General features: G+C 37.0%; 1 protein-coding gene across 1 annotated transcript in view; it reads right to left on the bottom strand.

Moving 5' to 3' along the window:
- PLXDC2 (plexin domain containing 2) overlaps positions 1-22,911 on the bottom strand; it is a 264,431-nt gene that overhangs the window by 135,321 nt on the left and 106,199 nt on the right. Inside the window, exon 2 of the mRNA XM_069006678.1 lies at positions 10,516-10,727. Coding sequence (XP_068862779.1) covers positions 10,516-10,727 — 212 coding nt within the window. The remainder of the gene's footprint in view (positions 1-10,515; positions 10,728-22,911) is intronic.

Here is a 22,911-nt window from a genome sequence, read left to right on the forward strand (position 1 = left end):
ACCCCTAAAATTATATCCTCAAAATGAACACCCACCAGGTTGTTGACCTATGTAAACCAGATTGTTGGCCCACTCCTGGATATGGCTAAACTAAGAAGTAGCACTTTGGAGCCAGATTATGTCTGTTCTAGCACTGAAAGACACTTTTCATACACCAGAAGAGAGGCATCCATACTTTGCCTGGAGCAGGAAGAACCTGAGGAACAGCTTGCTTTGTTATCTGTACTGGAGCAGAATACCTCTGAGAGATCATGGCATTTTATCCCTCAAGGCATTTTACTGCTCCGCCTAGATGAGATCAGACAGATAGGATTTCCATCTGCAATTTCTCCCTCTTCCTGCTTTTGTTGCTAAGGTTACAGAAAGAATGCTCAGAAAATGATGCTTTGATTTATTTAAAAATTTAGTAGGAAATTGTGAAGAATTATGCAGCTTGCTACAAATGCATGATAGAAACCTCCAGTAACCCTGCCACATCTTTCTAACTTTGGTTAAATGTTGAGCCACTAAAAGGTCCGGGGAATATGTTTGCTATTCTTTTTCTTTTTTTTCCTCCTTGTTATTCACACTGCAATTTTCTGCACACCCTCCAAGATCTCCTATTGCCAATTTTGTTTTCCAAAAATAAGTATACTGTTTTTTTACTGATGGTCTGTGAACACTTAGACATGCTGCACATGAATGCTTGCCAGTGTTATAGAAGAAAGAAAAAACCAAAAATCCCTGGTATTTCCATTAGTTTTTTCTGTTGTGTGTATGAAATACTACAGCCCTTACAAGTGTTTCGTAAGCATTTTCTTCAGCAGTTGAAAGCATTTAACGGGCATTTTTGGAAGAACAAATGCACATTTTACAAATGGAGCTTTCTTGACTCTGATCCCCCTCTTGATATAAATTTTGAGCATTGGCCCCATTTATTGCTCTCTTTGAAAAGTCTGTATAACTCATACAATCACAATGAGGATAGATCATTGACTTCCACATAAATGCTAAATTTACAGAGAGTCAAAGGAAGTGTCTGACCAAATCTGAAACAATGGACCCATCTGTTTACATGCCAAGTTGCAACTTTTTTGGGATAACAGATAATTGACTTTCCCATATTAAAGAAACATGAAAGGTTTGAAGAGACACTGAGTAATCCATCAATGTCAGCAGAATTCCTACAGCTTTAAAAATCTACCCCTAAGGACTGGTACTATTCAAACTGGAATTGTGTGGCTTAGTGTGACAACTTCTTACTTACTTACCCAAATTCCTCTGCACTACCAATGTAATGGTAATGTATTCACCCTCACTCCCTGCTCCAACCAACTGCACAATTTGCTGAGTGCTGTTAAATTAGCTAAGGCTGTTTGCTTTGCATGGGTAGAAATGAACATAATCTGCTTTTTGCATGACCGAATTGATACAACTCTCCTCTCTCGAGAACACTCCAGGTGAACGTGGTGAAAAGGGTCAGAAAGGAAGTGCCTGGGAAAGGAGAGACCTTCCCAGCCTTCCCAGCCACACTAATATTGAGCTTTCACAAGTTGAATCTATTTTTGGCAAAACCCTGCAAGCAAGGGCTGAGGCATATATGATTGAATTAATTAATTCAGAAAGTACAAGGTCTGTTCATTATGGTCATAGCTCTTTTCAGTCGTGAGTTCAGGCATTCTGGAATAGGCTTTAGGAAGCTGGAGATGAAGGACATGGAAAAGTAAAATACTATCATCAAGAAAATTCAAAGGCAGATTCCATTAAATTCTGAATTCCCTGTCTCCTTCCTTGCTATAAAAATTCATTATCATCAATATGTTAAATTAAATGCCTGGTGTGCCAATGCAGCTAAGCATGTGTAAATGAACTCAGGATTACAATGGAGTTCTCTTATTTAGGAGTGGGGAAACTGGTTTTTAATTTCTTTCCTTCCCCATCCTTTCCTTCCAAGCTTAAAGGAAATAGAGAATGAATTTTTCCTCCAGCCTTTTCCCTTTTCAGCTGTACCGGAGTTATTAGCAGAACCATCACTTCTTGAGTTTAGATTGAGAATATTGGAAACGTTGACAGGGTTATTGCTACAAGGCTTTTTACAGAGTTGGCAATGCATTCAGTCCTGCTGAATACTGCAGCAAGACCCAGCAAAAGTGTTAAGATGACCTTGATATAATTAAGCAATTAGTATATTCAAAACAAAAAGATATATGAGGCGTTTGCCTAGTTTACATTTTGAAGCAGAAAGCCTGAAAGAAAACAAGGCAGTGATATTTCAGTCTGCTGGCTGGCTAGAAAATGTGACATCACTGGTGAAAAACAGCTGGACAAGCAGAAAATAGTGAGTAAATTAATGATTATCCCAGATTCTGTTTCTAATTGCAGGTGACGTACTGTTTGGTGTAATTTAGCAAGAGAAGAGAATTAGGATATTTCATGTGTGATCTGTGCTGCTTTCCAGACCAATTAGCTTTCTAGCTCTTCTTTATAATTATTAAAAATTATCAGTTAAATACTGAATTTAGCAGTAATTTTCACACAGTTTGTCTTAGGATGTCACATGAAGAGAAAGTTCAAATAATTTCAGCTTGAAAAATGTATATTTTATTTTTCTGAAAATAAATTACATTCTCCATCTCCAGAGTAACAAGGTAATTTTCTAAAACAAACTCTTCAAAATTGTGAATAAAAACATTTTAAAATAACAATAACAGCCTTTGGAAAAAAAATTAAATTAAAATACTGCAAGAAAATTCTATACAACTTAACTTTCAATTACTATATCAGCTATATCATTTACCACAAAATTTTAGTTCTCTTACAACAAAAATATGACATCTAAACATTCTGCTACATGGAAAAGCAAAAGATATATCCACAATGGTTTCAGTACAGCAGCACTTTTTGTGCATACCCCTAGACTCTTCCTCCAGTATATCCTTAATCTCCACTGTAACTTTCAAGCTTCTAAATACGAAAATAATAACATAATATATAACTTAATCTCTTAAATGGATACCAAAAAAAGCACAAGAACAGCTGGACTCTCGTAAGTCAAACATCGTTGCATGGTCCTCAGAACTGACTGGGAAAGAGAATTGGACTTGATGATCCTTGTGGGTCCCCTCCAACTCAAGATATTCTATGATTCTGTCTGTGTACGATGCCCAGGAAGCACAGGGGACCCAGAGCAAACAATAGCAATTGCCCATTTTCCCGAGGGCCCAGTAATCTGCTCTTCAGAAACTCCCTAAGTGTTTAATAACCCGTGACAAATCTGTATTCCAAGAATTTGCCTGATTTTGTAAATTTTGACATCTACAACATTCAGTGTCAATGAGCTCCAGAGCTTTTGCAGTTTAATGATGTGCAGTAGAGAGGAATCATATGGGACATTTGCTTAATCCTCTGGAACGTTACGGAAACACAAGAGACAGCAGATATTCCAACAGAGACTTCTGGACTTAAGTTACACTGGCTTAAAGTCAGCAAGACAATGTGTTGGAGGGACAACTGACATGGCCTAAGGCAACATAAGATAGGGTCTGAAATGGCTGAAAATCTGATGAAATGCCACCTTCAACTGTAAAACCATATTTTTTAGTCACAATTGTTTTATCCCTGGAAGTTCCAGGTCTATACTAGGTTACCAAAGTTTAACTGAAGATTGTGAAAAAATATTTGCAGGCCTACAGGAAGAGCCCAGATTTTCCCTCCTTCTCTTGAATGAGTCATACACCAAAAATCATGTGATGTAGTAATTATTAACTGGGAACAAGAAATAATTCTACATCCCTAAAAGTAAAAATAAGAGTGAATATAACTTTTGTTATGATAAAGATTTTGCAAGTAGACCTGGAAAGCTTCGGCCATGTAATTAAATCAATTAAAGTTATTTCTTGACTTAGGACTTTAAATGAATCTTAACTAAAATCTAATGTTTTCCTTATTTCAGTCAAGGGTTAAATATTATTTGAGCTTAATGGTACAGTCTAGGATCTGTCCCTAAAATGAAGCCACATCAGAAAGCAGGTGTCAAAATAAAACTTATTGTTGCTTCAGGTTTTTTAGATTTTTTTCCCCCAGACTTTTGTAAATACAGATTTCAGAACACAAGTATTGTTCTTTCTCTCTCTAAAGAATCAGCCAATTCCTGTGACAAATTTCTGTTCTGCAAAGCTTCAATCCTCCTCACTTATATGTCAAATGGTTCAACTGAAACCTAAAATCTGGTTAAACCTTTGTACTGAACATGCATTTCAGGAGAGTTGTACTGTTTTACAGAGTGTTATACATTGATTTTACCCTATAATTTACATGTAGCTATCAGGTCTCCTATGGAGCTTGCAGCAGAAACTTTGATATTTCATAATCTGCATTAAAATGTGACTATGCATTAAGAAAAGAATTCTGTCCTAGTGGTGGAGGGATCAATAGCATCCCTGATATTATTAAACTAAATGGCATTACAAGAAGTGTTGCCCATGGAATTAACTTGCACTGTTGAGGATCACTGACAGGGGAAGGAAGATACAAACACTATTTAAGCGAAATGTTTGAACTATAAATTTAAAAGGTAAGCAAGCAGACAACTTTACACAGGCAATTAAAGGCTCTAAAAATTGCAAGTCAGAAAATAGGTTTTAGAAGTAAAGGGGATCACTCTCTTAGCTTGGGATGAGGACAAAGAACACAAGGACTCATTAAACTGTGACAATAAGGATTTTTTTAAAATACAGAATATGGTTGTCAGTAACTTGGAGGGACCATGGTTTCAGAATACAGTTTTATTAACACTACTCTTTCTAAGTCCTTCAAATGCAACTGGCATGGAAGCATTGGGATGGGAAGAAAAGGAAAAAAAAAGGCAAACAGGAACAAAAGGCTTGGCCAAACTGACAGCTCACTATGAGACTATGATATTCTAGTTTTAAGGCTTCTTTTACGCATGGACAAGTTTTTCTACTTTTAATACAGTGCATTAGAGAAGTAATTGCGGAATTCCCTTATCATTTGTCCAGCCACGGGAAATTTAATCTCAACCATTTATTTTCTTCCTTGCTCAGCCTTGCAGTGGGGACACAGCAATGGGCATGCTGACACTGCTGTCAGTAGCTGAGAGTAATTGCTCTCAAATCCCAAGGGCTGTAAAACTCAATCCCTTCTGTTGTTTTTGCCAGTCAGAATCAGACATCTTCACTTCCATGAGTGACTGGGACTGATAAGGGAGAAGCGTTCTTTTGGGCAGAAACTCTGGGTCAAAATGCAAAATCCAGCAAAAGACTGTTATCAGTAAGAAATCCACCAGTGTTGTTTCAATAGGGGCAAGATGCTTTTCAGGTATGAACTACTGGGGTTGCTAAAATTTGCATTTCAAACAACATCTAGAGAAAGTAAAGAAAGGAGAGAAAAAAGAAAGAAGGGTGACTTCAGTTGGCAACAACTCTATTTTAGTTAAAAGCAATACACAGCAGGAGATATCAGTGACATCCACAGGAATAAATGAATCACTTCACTAGAGAAAAAAATATGCACTGAAATAGCCACAATTTTCTATGCTTGCAAGTAGTATGTTAGGTGGGATGGAGAAAATAAGATAAAGTGGAGTTTGGTTTGATTTATCATGCTCAGCATGCTGGGTTTTGTTCAGAACTGATTCCTCTTCTGTCATACATTTGCAATCATCCATTCTTTTCTAAGACTTTATATGAAAAATTATGTTTTCCTCCATTTTTGCTGGTGCAAAGCAATAAAACTTTACTGCACTCAGCTCAAGCTTGACTATGATCTAATCTATTATTTTATTGTTGGATTTATTTTTGATATTTGAAGTTTGTGAAAGACTATTGTTTTGATGTAGTATCTCTATACAGTGGCAAAAAGCTTGAAAGTAATTCACATGATCTAAAGTTATTTTGCAAAGTTTTTCACCTTCTGTTCATGCCAATGCAAGCTGTATATCAGAGACTTCTCCAATTCAATTTTTCCATATTTTTCTTGCCAATGTTTTACCCTGCACTGGTGTGACTGCAGTCACAAGGAAGATCTGTGATAAAGAGACCACAGCTATACATACAGAGGGAGAATCTGTTCTGTATGGAGCTACACATAGCAAAAAAAATATGAAATCACTTGAAAAATTATGCACATTTTAAACTACAGAAAAATTATGATGCAACATTTGTGCAATGCACAATTGTTTATTAATGCATTAGTTGTATATTATTGCATTATTAAGCCTTTTCCAGTGCTCAGCACTCAGACCTAAAGCAAGCACTATGGCAAAACACGAATGCATTTGTGGATCCCTTAGTGGTGAATGCTGGGGAACCAGAATCCATACCAGATGCATTTCAGAGATCAGCTCCTTTTTCAGTAATGCAAAAAATGAACAGGCAACAAGAACCTCTGATACCCACCTTCATTATCTGTACGGCTACAGGGCTTTGAGAATTAATAGAACAACTAGTCACATCATCACCATAAAGATGAGTTTATTTTAACAATATTAATACTACACTGATTAATAAAAGTGAGTTATAATAGAGCTTGCTTCTCTTTTACAAGAGTATATAAAGAAAGGTAGCACATGTCTTATTTTTCTCCTTGCTTGAAAGAAGACATGCCAAACTACACATATTCATGAAAATGTATTTTCACACTCACTGCTTTTACAAGGACTTACAGTGTTTGCAGCAACAAATTCTACCTGACACGTTGCATTTCCTAAGCTCTATTTACCATAAATAAAGGGCACTTCTAAATGTCCTGAACACAATAAACAAAAGCAGTAGAATATACAACAAGCAAAAACCCAAAACAATCCTGACCCTCAAAACAGGAGAGAAAAATTCCAAGAAAGATGAGAGAAAAAAAACAAACCCAAAAGCTAGGCTTGAAATTATGATATTGTGAAATCCCATAAATTTGAGAAACAAACTCTCCAGAAAGAAGAATTCTGATGGTCCCGAAGTTTTTCCAGGTAGAAGGCTTTAATGTTTGGCTTTGTGACCCTTGGGAAGAAATATGGCTGAGCCATGGGTGCTCGTACCTTCAATGGAGCCTCTCTGAAACTCTCATTTGCCACAAAGACAAGAAGCTAACTTGTTGCAATGCATCACCAGAATCCTGTCTTCCTGGGTCTGACCCTTGGAGTTGGTTTAGACTGCTGACAACATATTTCTTTACCTGTCCCAAGGCTATCTGCTTTGGAGATTTCTCTCAGACTGTAACATCTGTGTCCAGCTCTATAAGATGGGATCTCACTCTTTTTATGCCGCTATTTTGTCCCTCTGCAGAGCTTTCTCTCTCTCTTTAGCTATTTTATATAATGGGAATGAAAACATAACAAGTCTCTTATGGAATATGATCCTCATCTGCCTTTGAGCTCTAGAGTACCAATTGCAAATAAAGCAATTGGGACTAACCTCCATCTTTGGGAGGCTTTTTAGATTTGGAACATTATAGTCTCTAAATGGCACACTATAATAATCCTACTAAAGTAGGAGAGCAGGAGTACTTTCAAGATAGTTGTACTGTTTTATAGAGTGTTATACATTGATTTACCCTATAATTTACATTTAGCCACCAGGTTTCCTACCTGGCTTGCAGCAGAAACTTTTTCTTGATGACCTTTGCTTTTCTGTTGGCAACATCCATCTTTGTGGGTTTGTGCCACCACAACACTGCACCTGCAGACCACAACATTCCTAGTCTCCAGCAACACAATGGGACTTAGAGGTCTTATCTTCTGCTTCCCAAGACCCTGCTCTTTTCTGAAGGTCCAGCACATCAAGTGGCTATAGCTACTGCTTCTGCTAGTCTCTGCAATATAGTTCAAGACCAGTTCAAGAGAACAGCCTGACTTGTAAAAAAGCACATGAATGTGTATATCATTTTGCATGAGTCCTTTCCTGAATCACAGTGCCAAAAAAATGCAGGAGACAAAACAGAGATGTGAAGAGAGGTGCCTGGGGTTCCTGGTGGCTACACTGCTCCATTTTTGGACCAGAGAGGCTGCACCCTAAAGAGAATCCCACCATTATCATCTTTCCTATGCATAGGGGGAGGTCCACCCTGACTGCTGGAAAGGTGTGATAAACCAATCTACACTGTACTTTCAGGAAGAGTGTTAAGAGGTCTGTACTTCATGCTCCCACTCAAGCTGATGTTGAAATAACCTCTGGATCAGGGCTGATGGCTGATCCAGCATGGTGAATCTGGGAAGTTACAGAACAATTCCAGTAATTCTGATGGGAAAAAATGAATCAAAAGTGTAATTTCCTTAAAGTAAAAGGAAATCCAGTGGCAGTAAGCTGTGCTCCACAGAATTTTGATTTTATTATTTTTTCACTTTATGTATGGATTGGTAACTTAAGAAATATTTAGTTTTAAACAGCGTGCAGAAATTTCTGCTTATGGCCTTCCCTTTTTCCTTGGCTGATTTGGGGTGGGTTTTTTTTATTTATTTTTGTTTTGGTATGGTTTTGTTGTTGTTTTTGGGTTTTTGGTTTGGTTTGGTTTTTTTTGGAGGGAGGGGTATAGGTGAGAGAGGGAATAAGGGCTGTTTGGTTTGGGTTTATAACACTGGAGAGAAAGTAAACTCATCATTGTAAAGAAAGACAGAAAATACTATCAAGTGAAAACATGTTCATCACTATCAGTCTTCGTATTAAAGGTCTGCAGTTGCATGGTAAGCCCAGAAAACACTTTAGAGAAAATAGTATCTGTAAAAAACAGTATCTGTAAAGCAGGGATGTCGTCATCCTGTAGCATCACTAAATGTAAGTGGCAGGTAATACTCCTTCTCTGGATTTTCTTTAGCAAGCACTGCAATGTACACAGAGCAAGGATTTAAGATAATCAATAAGCTCTCCAGCACTGCTGATAAGCTCCCAAGCTGCAGAAGACTGCAATGTATGGATTCTTCCTCTGTGGATATCTGTTGCATACTCTACCTCCTCTATAAGGCCAGGCATCAAGGGTTTTCCTGTGACATGCCTGTGTGTCGTCGTGGGGATTTTCAGTGGAATCTGATAATGTGTAAAACCACAACTCAGTTGTCTTATTGTGCTGAAAAGATCTTAGAAAAAGAGGTTTGCAACAGAACACAAAACTTGAATTCAATAAACTTTTCAGTTTAAGACACTACAAAGCCATTAATCTGTCAGGAAAGATGTTCCTGGAAAAATACCATTCTATGTACATCCATTTGGAAGCATTCATTTATTCATTTTTTTCCCCTCAAATCTTGCTATACATGTGTTAGAGGGGGACCTCTGATCATTTTGTTTCATAAGAGCTTGGAACCGAACTGAATGGAAACACTGCATAGGGATCCATGGGTAAGCCATGGAAAGATCAGCTACTAAAACTTCCCTGTACCTGAGACAGCTTGCACTTTACCTGCTAAAACAACTAGAAGCAAGATTGATCTGTGTTGTGCCCAAAAGAATTGCTACAAGTATGGGCAGATGGGGATTACAAGAGGCAAAAAGGAAGTTATAAAATCAACATGAAATTCAAAACTACAATTTACCAACCAGTGACTTTCATGTTAGTACAAGAGGAAACATAATTAGTGCTGTACAAACTGGGAAGCTTAAAAGCACACGACACACGACACACCTCTCAAAAAGCACTATTTTTTTACTCATGCAGTAGAGATGCCATTGTCTCTACAGATGGGTTTTATATTACATTGCTTTTTTAATTGTGTAACAACCCAAAATCTGAAGGCTGCTTTTTTTTTTCTCTGAGAGTGAGCTTCTCAGAACTGAAAAAAACCTTGACACTGTTGTTTTGGAAGAAGATTATAATGAATGAAGATGTTAAGTGTAGCTTAGTTCAAGCTGTATTTTATTGAAAAACAGGATGTAGATTTTATTAATAACAAAACCCCAAACTCAATACTTAAAAAACCACAACAACAACAAAAGAACCAAAGAAAACAGGACAGAGAACTATCTGGCAGTTCAACAAGAAATTAGAGGTTGAATGACACTATAAAACAGAGGGAAAATGTCCCAAGACTTCACACGGATGGACTTGATCCATCTTATTCTTTGGAAGACCAAAAATCAAATAAAGCACAATTTTTTTCAATGACCAAAACCTGAATTTTCTTCCAATTTCTCATTTCTCTAGGGTCTTTTCCCCTTTTTGCCTGGATATCACTATCCATAAAGATTAGGCAAATTCTTGCAAATTGAAGTGTTTACACCAACTTCAAAAAAGAATTCAATTTTATTCTATTTTAATAATACTTCCTTTCAGCAAGAACTGCTAAAACGTGAGACTTCCCTTGACTGTTTTCCCGTAAAGAAACAGACATCCTAAAGAGACTATACTCAAAACTCAGAAAGGACAGGCTCCAGCCTCAGGACAAGACAAAACTCCAGCTTCCCTGTCCTGACAGGTTCGTAGAGTACTCTTCCCCATAAGTGTTTGAATACCCTGAAGGAAATGACCTAATTTTTTACTTACCCCCAACCAAAGATAACAAAATGAATTAAGAAAATAGATGGGATGAATATCTACCTCAATCTGTGTAGTATTGTCATGTCCCTCTTCAAGCAGCAGGTCAGTGAAACCCCCTGGCTCTGAAGAATCCTGCCCCATGCTGGCTCTGTTGGTGTCGACTGATTTGAGGGACTCTGAGTGCCTTCTCCACCTGTGGCTGCTTACATATGAATCCACCTGCACATTTTCCTCCACTCGAGGGAAGCTCTGAACAACTTCATAAAGCACACCTGTTTGACAAGGAAAGAAAGGTAAAACAAAGCAATGTAATAAGTGAACAGAGAGCTGGTTTGCTTATCATAATCGAAAACCTAAGAATTTTTTATGAAGCTACAACTCATAAATAGCCATTGGTATCCCTCATAAAGTTTCTATGGCAAGGTAAGTGTTAAAAAGAACCATTATACTTCTACAAAATTCAGGAATTTGGACTAAGTTTGGTTGACTCCTTTATACATCCTAGATATTTTATTTTTCTGCTTGTTTTCTGTCTGGGAAAAGCTTTTCCTGTAACTTTTGTAACTTTAATAAACTTCAACCCATAGCTGATACTTTTCAAAATAGAATAAGTCTAACAAAAAATATTTTAATCACCTAAAAAACAAATGTAGAAGAGACAGAGAAACTCTTGTACAGACTTAGTTTTTCCTACTGATTTTATGTTGAAAGAGCTTGGAAGCCATGGTGAAAGGCAAATAAACATTATGAAAGATGTGAAATTCTCATAAACAGCTGTTCCAGTGCATAAATAAAGCTGCCCTGCTGTATAAAGTGATAAACATGAATGATGTGTGAAGTCTGCAGACACTCACTATATCTTCTGCAGGAGGTGAGCAGTTGGGTGGTGTGTTTAACATATTACTTTTGGACATTTTCATGCTCATTTGCAACTTTTTCATACTAGTAAAACTATCAGCAAAACAAACCTATAAAACTATCATCAGACAAAACCATTAATTCTTCAGAAGTTTCTATTTTGCCCAATCCAAAACCCCATCAAAGTATTTTTCTGTTAATTTATTTTTGTTAGCACCATCAAGAGAGGTTGAAGTAAGTTTGCATATTTTGCACTAAAAGTCAGATATGCTTTTCATACTTTCTTTGGGTCTAAAAGAAGTAGAGGGGTGCTCTGTGCATTTGATGTGTCTGGAAGAAGGTGATTTGGTTCAAAAAACAAAACAAAAAAAAGGACTCTCAAAAGAAGAAGTAGAGAAAAGGAAAGTACTGAAAGGATAGACCAGTAAATAATTATCTGCAGAAATACTTCCATTGTTTTTTTTAACAGAAGCTCCTGAACAAAAGATGGCACCACTTCCAAGGTCCTTAATAAGCATCACACATGTTGTCTAAGTACAGAAGAGATGGGAAAATAGAAAATTAGCTATCAAAGGTTTAAATAAGTGAGATTTTCCTGCATCACAGCAGGAACAGGTATAGGAGCCATGGGTATAGGAAAATCTGTCAGATACTGTTCTTAGCAGATCAGAAAGTGTTACAATACAGAAACAGTATCTAATACAATTTAGGCTCTATGTGGTTCCATTTTTCTATCAAACTCCCCAAATCTACTAAACTTATTTCCTAAGCTATTTGATCAGTCACAACCAAGCTGAAATTAATGTCAGATGAAGGTGCTTGGCCACCTACAGAAATCAGAATTTAACTGACATGCAGAACAAGAAATCTCAGGCTACATCTTTCCTTAGACCCCAAGCAATCAGACTTCTTTTCTTTTAATAGGTGGCTTTTTGAAGACTGTTTCCTCGCATTTCTTAAAAACCTTAGAACATTGTCTTCAACAAATTGCTACTGTGCTCCCTATTTTATCAGAAAATCAGCAGCTTGATGCAGAGGGACAGCTCAGTGGGTGAACTAACTTATTCCTCCACAGCCCTTATCAAAATCTATTCAAAGCAGCCCTCCCTGCTACAGCTTGCAGGCACTCCACCGTGCTGTCATAGGGGTGAGGCAGTGGGAAGCTGACAGACATGGCAAACTGCTCCGATACATGGGCAGATAGGGCTCCGTGCCCGTGATCCGCAGCGCCCGAGGCTGGGTCCATGGAGACAATGACCGCCTCCGGCTGCTGCCGAGGCTCCCTCCGGCACTGAGGCACCAGGGCTCCTTCTGCAACCACGGGGAGCATCACACACCTACAAACAGGCCACAGCACTTCAGGTCTGCAGGACCCCTTTCCCTTCCCCTGAAGCACCTTTCCTGCCGGGTGCTCAAAACCCATACTCAGAGGGAGGTAAAATAAAGCACTTTACCCCCATTTTGCACTCCTACTCCAACCTACTCTTTTCATGGCTATAATACCTGCTTGACATGTTGAGGCCATCACCTAAACTAGCAAATAGAACATGGGAAAGTTAGGGGAGGGTTTTAAATCCCGTTCACCTCAAGATGAGATTCATTTGTAAAGAAAAGCAGTTACACCTTGTTCTCCCACATCCTGAATAGAAATGAATGTAGTTTCTAACCTTGAAGGCATTAGTAACCTAAATTGGTTTTTAAAATTATAATATAATGATGGAGAGAAGGAAAGAAGTGTGTTGGGGTATTTCCACTGGCTTGGAAGTTGTACACAATTTTCTTCATGTTTTCTTTTACGGTATAATTGCATCATGGCATCTGCCAAATTTGGCTTGGGCCATTCCACATTACAGAAATTTTCAATGTCATTAGTGCACAACTTTTATCTCCTTTCAAATATTTTAATTATGTGATTTTTCTCTTTGATACATAGAAAATGTTCTAAAATAATACCGTTTCTGCTATTACAGTGACAAATATTTTTTACAGGTACAAGCTATACTGACATAAGGAATCTTTAGAATCATCTAGCTGTATTCAGAATGCATGATAGCCTTCTAAATTGAATAGTAGCAAGAATTAAATGCAGGAAGTGATAACTATTCAGTTTAAAACTAGTGTTTGGAGGTTTTTTCACCATTACTTGTGAAATCTGTAAAACACTGGTATCAATAGACTAGTTAACTGTCCTGGACTGGCAGTGAGGAGATACTGAGCTACAACGTGATTTCAAGGAATAAAGACAGAAATGTACTGTGTGATTCCTCCTTCATTAAACCTTTGCCTTAAACTACAGGGAATAGAGAGAGAGTGGTGATGAGCTTGGTCAGACCAGCTCTGCTCCAGAATGTTCTGTTGTTTATCCCAGCAAAATGCCAAGAAAATGACAAATATTTTTGAAATGAGCTGAACAGGATGTTTTATTTTTAGGTAAATAAAACATATAAATTTTCAGATAATGGATAGATAAACTAATTTTAAATTCTAAAAGGCGGCATCCCATGAAGAAAAAGCGTCCAAAGACCTAAAATTCCAACACTTTACAAAGTAGAACTGTTTCATGTTTCTGGTTGAAATCTCTGTGTAGCTGAAAAATCACATAAAAGGTATTTTAGAGGAAATGTACCTAAGTATTACAGTCTTATCTTTTAGATCGTAGAGCTCTCTAATTAACACTGAAGGAGAACATGTCATTCAAATCAATTGAAAATAAACCAAATGCTGTAATATCTGATTTATAATAAAATCACAATATCGGCAAACACAGATGAGTAGCAACTTGTTCAAATTGTATGAACAGAGATGCAAAACTACAGTAACCCTTCAAATCTGTTAAAGCTGGAACTACTGTTTTCAACTAATATTTTTATGTGTAAATCATCACAGTTTTATACATAGTACTCCTATCACTGGCATGTCACTATCTCTGTGGGAAGGTCTGTATGACTGATAACTGTGCTGCAGTGTTTTGAAGCAGTAAAAATAGAGTAAGGTCTTTCTAATGAATATGTAATGAGGATGGTGTATTGGCCTGATCCTTCAGCTCTTGCTCTTGAAGTTTTCATAAAATTAGTGATGAAAATCACTATGCCTAAAGCTCCTTTCCTCCTTGGGTTATGCTAAAATTTAAGATTTCAGCTCTGTGTTGAATAAAGTTAGAGAGGCAGTCAGGTGGGGAGAAGGGAAACAAATCTGTAAAAAGCTTTCACCAATCGGAAATTATTTGGTGGCTGCTGGGAAGATCAGAAGCTCTTGCCACGGTTGGCCAGTTCAGCCCTTCATGGCTGATGTGATTGATCAAAGTTTCCATCAAAGGCTTTAAGGGAAAAGGAGCATCATTCACACAAACTGGAAAGACTTGCACAGAATATTTAGAGAAGACATTGAGGAATGGGAATGGATGAAAATTACAGGCAGAATCACTTTCACTCATCTCTAAAACAGGTGTTTCAAATTTCCTTCTGTACAGGTTTACCTGCTCACATGAAAAAGAAAGCTTTTGGCATCTATTGCTTAAACCACCATGTACCCAGGTAAAAGCTTTTTTACCATTTGAGCTTGCATTTTAACAACTACTAAACAAGTTTTTAAACGCGTTAAACTAAACTGATGGAAGACAAACATCTAAAACAGGTCTTGTACCTCAGGACCTTTTGAGGTGGCTCTGCTAGTCTGAGGTTTTGGGCAGGAAAATGTGTGTTCTGTACTATGAAATATATAGAATGGCTTAACACTCATGTCATTAACATAAATCAATGCTGTTTGTCCACTTCAATATTGTGAATTATACAAGTGGCTCTAACAGAACAGAAATGCTGGGCTATACAAGAAAGACTTGCTGAAAGGGAAGAAGACACCTAACTGTGGTGGAGACATGGGTTCTCTGCTTTGCCAAGCCTGCCCTCAAAGAAAAAGGGAAAAATTCTAAGCAAATAAGCCCAAAATGCAACAGCTGAACCCAACAAGCAAGACAGCTCTGATTTTGTAAGGAAGTCTGGTCTACATAAAGCTTTATTTATAAGGAAGAAACAACAAAAAAGAAACTTTATATTTTTACGGGTGGCAATGTAACCAAAGGAGAAAGAAACCCTATTTGGGACAAAAATGGCAAATAAGTAAATACTCTTTCATTCATTCAGCTGGTTTTGGGCTTTTGCCCCCTTTTCCACAAGGTCAAACAAAGTTTTGTGGAGTGTTTTTGCACATCAGAATTTCAGAATTTTCTTTCTGAAACGTATGTGTTATTTACATTTCATGATTGCACACATTTAAGCCAACTCTGCAATTTGACTAATTTCATAAATGCACCATAATCAGCAAGATTTCTTTTGAAAGACTGGAAATACTCATACATTGAAATACTCATACTCTATTCAGCAGATTGCTTGTGAGATACATGATCAACTTTCTAAATATGTTTCAGCCCAAATGCCAGCAAAATCAAGGATCAAATACACAGATTTATTCATCAAGGGACAGAAAATGCCATCATACTACTTTAGCTTAAGCAACTTTCTGTAAGCCTGTCTTACAAGACTTTATTTCTATTATGACGTGTGCAGTAAGGATAAGAAAACAACAAATGTTGGTGGAAGATTTGAACACTGGTCCCATGAAGTTATAGGCTCTTCAAAACATAAACATAAACATAAACATAAACATAAACATAAACATAAACATAAACATGACTTTAAAGGGTTCTCTGGGTAGAGGGCTTATATACTGAATGACCAATATCACAGAAAAAATCAATCGTACTTCTCACAAAAAAAAAATTCTAGTTAAAATTAACTCTGCCTATGAACACCTCAACAAAATAGAGACTTCTTTCTTCTTCTGTATCTGATTCATGCACCTAGGACCAATTCCATCTTTCTGACCTTAATTTAGGAAAGATACAACAGATAAGCTTGACTTTCAATATGTCCTTGCTAATGATACAATAAATTTCTTAACAAATTAAAAAATAACATGATTTGTAAAAACTATCCCACACTGAAAATTAGCACACCAATAGCTGTGTCAGTTTGGTTCATGATTTTAAAAACAACAAAAGACCAGATCCTCATAGTTTCTTTTTAAAGCTTGTCTGAATCTGCTAACAGAACTGTAATAATATATGGGAAAATAATGCTTAGCATGATCCTATTTTCCCCAACTAGGGATGAGAATTTATGAAATCTGCAAAGGGAATCAGAGGTCAACAATGATAAAACTCTGAATGATGGAAGATGATGATCACTGTACTGCTGTTGAATTGTTTGCTCAGAACAAAAAAATAATGTCTAAAATAACAACACTATCTTGATGTATGTTTTCCTTGCAATTATACAATAAGTAGTGACGTGCAATTCAGAATCAGTATCAATAATAATAGGTATCATGGCAGGGAAATAACATAACTGGTAATTTCCTTCCACATCCATTTTATCAACAATATGAACTCAGACTCTTCCCTTTGCAACTGCTTTCTATTCAATAACTATTTTTCACCACTACAAGTGGTCCCAAAGAGCATATTACCACACTTCTAGAACTTTATCTTTGTCACAACTACAACTGCTGCAGGCTGGGGTTTTGTAGTGTTTTTCGATGTTGTTGTTTTGTTGTTGTTTTGTTTTTGCTTTGTTTTTTTTTTAATTGCCTGATTTACTTTCATTTTGTAATTATTTATGCAATCATACAGCTAAATTAAAATGGTATAAGTGAAGTCAAGATCTGAGTCCACTGGTAACAATACCATTACTTTGATTAGCCTACCCTGAGGAAATATTGTTAAATTCCATCTTCAGTCTTATTCTCTAGCTACATAAACACAATAATTTGCACATTGAATTTACAAGCAATCTCATTATGGATTTATAACTTCTTACAGATTTGTTTTGCTATTCTTCCTGTCAGTTCCACCTGGGGACCAAGACCTAAATTTATTGCTAACTGGATACATACAGAACAAAAAAAATACAACTTATGTCTTAAAGAAGGCTTTGCAGTCTTGAAGATGCTGGGTAATGAGGGAGAAAATTTTGGTGAGTACACGGTGATATCAGTCATCACCGAAAATCTAGCCAGTACCAAGATTTTGAAGGTATTTTAGTAAAAAAGAAGATTTAAAAAGGAAAAAAAGTGTTCTAATTTGATGTGCTTAATTTTCTCATACACACAATCTAGAAGGATTTAAGTTGCTTTCACAACTGAGTTAAAACAAGAGTTTAGGGGAAGGCTGATCATAACAGAAGTGGAAGGCATAAAACATTCCACATCTACAAGGTGCTTACAAGTCTTATGCACATCAGCATCCCACACTTGCAGATAGTATTTTTTTGTTATTTTTGGAACGATAAAAACACAATTATGATTAAGCTAACAATGCAGAGTGTAATCCTTTATCTCAGCCCTCCACTTTCTGAAACAGGAAGACAAAATCACCTTGAAAAGAGAGATAATGAAGTTGGAATTGATTCTGGTTTAGCCTTTCCTTACAAAAAAAAAAAAAAAAAAAGAAAGAGAAGAAAAGATGCTCTAATAGACTTAGATGCCCAGCCACAGCAAATTCAATTTGAGTACTACTCACTTAATCTTTGCACACCATACTAATATGTTCAACACCCACATTTCCAGTAGCACTTGCAATAATTATTAGTAATGCAGACACCCAACTGTACATAGATGAATATTTAGCACATACTAAGCTTCCAAAAGGAAGTATATCTGTAATGTTCTTACGTCCCTGGCACAAAACTCACAATATTAATAATTGTATTTACTTGTGGATTATCAAAGTACAGCATAGAAAAGAAAGTAGTTTAAACATTTTAAATAATTTGAGGTTTTCTGATTAACTATTGTTGCAATAATGTCAAAATGCTAATTCATGTGTAGTTTGTGTATTTTCTGTCCAAACCTCCCTATAACACAAACCCTTGCTAAACTACAGAATTACTTGTTTGAAAATCAGCAAAAAGTAAAGAATTTAACATAACAATGCCCTGCCAAGAGAAATGGAGTTCTCTCTATAATATTCTATTTATATGCAAATTCTTGCTTTTCCAAACTTGATTCAAAGGTTTTCCAGAGAATACTAATACAACTGTACCTTATTTAAGCACACTGTAAAAAAGTTTATAATTTTTTTTTCTGGTCAGTAACTGGATTACAGTATGATTGCTGGTGTTGGGCAGTAGCATTAGAGCTGTCTCCTATGTGTCCATCTCACAGTTCCAACTTGAAAGCATCTTGCTTTTTCCTGAAGGATCCAGCAAACCTAGGCACTAGAACAACCCGGTGATATGAGAGAAAAGCACACAAAAAGTGAATTAGGCATTCATAATTTGAACTGCAGCATATCTCTGGAACTCATTTTGCATGACTTGCTGAGAAAGAAGACAGCAAATAACTGGGATGTACTAACCTGTGTTAGCTTGGCTAATTATGCCCTTCCCAGCAGATAGTGCCAAATGCAACTTTGGTAGAAGGATTATCTTCAGTTTTAGCCTGAGGAAAAGCCAAAGGCTAAGGCAGATGGAAGCCCATTGCTCAAAAAATGGATTAGCACAGATAGCACACACAGTGCCTCTGCAGTCCAGGGTGCAAAGAGCAGCGATTGCAGGGACACGGCTCTGGCCAGGACACCACGGGTCAGCTCTCCACAGGCCTGTCACTCACTGGTGCTGGAGCAGCACCAGAGGGTAATTGGCCTTCTGGGTAGCCCTGTCAGGCTGACTTCAGATCAGGCACAAGGATCAATGTCAGCACTCACACCAAAGGCAGCCACGGAGGGTTCAGTTGCCTGAGCAAAGAGATACAGATGGAAAACAGGGCTCACATATCAACACAATGGGGCTGCCCACACATACAGGTACAGGCAGCATCACCTCAGGGGCACAGGTTAAAGTCTGAGCAACCTGGCACAGTGGAAATAAGAGAAGAAAGGCCACACAATGGCATAATGCCTCATCAGGTGCAACAAACACTGATGGCACACAGATGAAGGATTTCCTCTCCTCCCTTTTCAGTGGTGCCCAACAGACTGAAACCACCCTCAGTAATTTGTCTGCAAACAAGGGCAAACTCCTAAGCCTCGTACTATCTCCAAACGGATTTATTAATGAGTTTGTGGCAGTGTGCCAAAATACAGCATACATATAGAGTAACACTTCTCAGAACTCAACATGTCCTGGACTTCAAAGAAAGGCAGATCATGCAATGTAACCCCAGCATGACTTAAATATGGCACATTTCTCTTGCTGTATCCTCAGTCCCCTCTGTCCCCATCACAGAAGGTCAAAGGAAGTGGTTTGCAGTATTAGATGTTTCACAGAGCTCAGGATTCGGAAAACTGGAAAATGAATAAGCAATTGCTTTTGCCCAGAAATGTGTAGCATACAGGTAATAGTATCTGATATTATAAAAGCTGAAGAAAAAAGCTGCATGATTTTTCTTCCAGTAGAGTGGCAAAAGAGAAATTTTTGAAGATGGGAAAATTAAAATTTACAGCTGCTTATGAAGACATAACTTGGACTTTAGCTCAGTGATAAACACACAAATTGATTTCAGTCCGAGCCATAAATTTTAACCCCTTCACTTTCATTACGGATCAAACTAGGACTTTATATATCTTCTTTCATTTTCTGTGCACAAAGGCTTCCTAGACCAACAATGGTTCAGGATTAAGAAAGATTAATCCAGTTACAAGGAAATAGATTGATCATTTGTGGAATTAATGAATTCATTTAATAAACAGTAAAGGCGTAGTGCCAGAACTCACTACACTGTGGTGTCAAGATAGTTTTCATGAAATGTCTTGCAAAAAGTAAAAGAAGTAAATTGTCATCTTCAAACACAGAGTTACTTCAAGGGTCAGGAAAAGTAAAGGTGGTCTCACTGGGCTCATATGGCAGAGTTCCATGTTTAGGTTAGCAATGACTGAAAAATACATTAAAAGCTAGTACTTTAGAATCCTTAAGATACCTTTACCTGATTTTCATGCCCTTTTAGATACACAGAATTATGCTACAGTGTTTTATTTGTGATGCTGGTTTCTTGTAGAGATGGGATGGTCAAGAAATGAAAATGGTATTTTATTTTTAAAAAAAGACATTGAAGCTTATTTCAAGGTCTCTTCACCCTCAACTTGCAATTGCTGTCCAACTTAAATTTCTCTATATACTTACCCAGTTCCCCCATTTCTTCATATATTATTCCAAAAGAATAGGACAAAACTTTAAAAAAAGAAGATCTATTGCCTTCCATTTTCCCTCATGTGCATGAAGTAAGTGTTTTAAGGACTTCTGAAAACATAGTAGTGATTCTAAATAACAAGGGCTCCAATCTGGCCCAGCACAGTACCAGAGATATGGTCCTCTGTGAGAACAGTCACTGAAGAAGTCAGAAATTTTCAATTTTTGAGGAAGCATAAGAGAAACCTAAGTAATTATGGTAAATATATATAGTGTAGAGATTGATTCTCTAAAAGAAACTAAATATGTGCTGTAAAAGTGCAGGTTACTTATATTTTTCCATATTTTTGTGGAATAGCACAATGAATGCCTCTCTTTTGCAATCTGTAAGATGCAGATAATGAAACTCACTTTCTCTGTTAAACATGGTCTGTGTTACTGATGACAAGCACTAGATAATAGCTATGTACTATTTTATTACTAAAAGGCCATTTCTTATTTCTTCCAGTCTCTCTGTTGGCAAAGTATTTTCTGTCTTGACTAATGAAGATTAAATTTGTTACTTAAATTACAGTGGGTCTAAATGCCTACTGCTTTTTTTTTTTTTTTTCAGAAGAAATTCTCATTTTAGCTTCAGCTAAAATCAGCTAAAATCCTAGATCAGGAGATCTGCTAGAGAAAAACATCATGTTTCTAGCACACTAATGGGAGTAAATTAGAGCAGAGATTGTTTTTAAGCTCTGGGATAAAATCTGCCTTGCTAGACTTGATGTGAGACTAAAAAAAAAAAATCATAAGGAGGAATTGTAGAAATGTGTTTAGAGTCAAAGAACAGCTGTATTAAACCCATCAGAAATCAGAGGCATAAAAATACAAATTAAGCCAGTTTGAGATATGAATGATAGAAAGACATTCTTTGTTTGGCAGAAAAGAAATAAACCCTTTGAAAACTGGCAGAGATACTGGAGAAACAGAAGATAAAATATTGCATCAATCTTGAAACTTGTCAAAGCAACAAAATTATCCAGAAAATGTTTAATTGCTCTGCCCAAGACATGGAGTATTGAATATTGCCTTTGTCTTCTCCCAAAAGGCAGACAAGCTAGTACTGTGGATTTTGCAGATGTGGGGAGTAGAGTGCAGGAAGGGCATGTTTTCATAGTTTTTAACTGATGAACAGAACTGGAAGGACTCAACTCCTATAAAGGCATTTTAGAATTTACAGATAAAACCTGTTTTTTTTATATATGTTACAACTGACATTGTTTACATGCACCCCACTGTGCCTAAATAAAATTAGGGAACTGCATTGCTGGCATCCACTTTTAATACACAGAAGTTACATGGAATTTAGTTATTTAGATAGACATATTCTGGGAGAAGATCGAAAAAATGTGGGTTTTTTTTCTTCAGTATTATATACCTTCCAATTCAACCACAACATTTCCAGGAACAAAAACATTATCAGCTTTGCAGCACTGCTGCTGGGGTGGGTTTGCTTGCATGCTGTGGACATACATTTCATCTGTGCATTTTTTCACAAAAAGGAGGCAGAAATGGATACTGCCATGCTGCAAAGCACATTGTGTTTTGGAAGCTGTGCAGGGATGAGCCAGCTCAAATGACATCAGTCTACTCTTTACGAAGGGACAGATTTGCCACTCTCTCCTGTGCCAGTGCTTTTCCAAGTGGAAGATAGGACATTATGTAATGTGTGAAGATCATTACACATTAATCATCACATGAAGAATATGTTATTTTCCTTTTCAGAGGGTAAAAAAGAATAGATGTGACACACAGAACAAGAAAGTTCTGTATATTGCTTAAAAAAAAAACCACGAATGTGCTTAAATGCTTTGGAGAAGCTTATTTTCAAAATGAACCTGAGCTTATAGAAACTCGGACTTGGTAGAGTTAGTGATTAGATGCATGCAAACACTGTCTAGTGCCTCTAGAGAGCTGAAGGAATGACTTTATGAGGAAAAGACCTTCTTCACAAGATGGCTGGCTTTCTGCTTGGACTATCACTACAGTGCAGAGCATCTGTACTTCTATTCAGCCACTTGTTCAAGCTGTTGCTCAGGATCTTTATTATCACTGGCTAGAAGGCAAATTCAAAGGAGAAAGGGGAAAAATACCTTTAAGTAAGAGAGAGAACATAGCGTTTGAAAAGTTTTTTAGATAAAATGACATTTCAGGGTTTACTTACTAAAGAAAGACAAGCATATCCAGGTACAGAATAAATTGGGAAAATAAGTCTGTCAAAATTTGGCCTATTTTGTTAAACAGAGATTGATGTATTTGTAAAATATACTTGAAAAATCACCTGTGTTTCTTCTCATTCCACTCACTATGGATTTTATTCCTAAGAAGCATATAGTAATGCTGTCTCAACATGCTATTTCTTTTCTCTTTGCAA

This window comes from Aphelocoma coerulescens, chromosome 2 (assembly GCF_041296385.1).
Source record: "Aphelocoma coerulescens isolate FSJ_1873_10779 chromosome 2, UR_Acoe_1.0, whole genome shotgun sequence".
Lineage (NCBI taxonomy): Eukaryota > Metazoa > Chordata > Aves > Passeriformes > Corvidae > Aphelocoma > Aphelocoma coerulescens.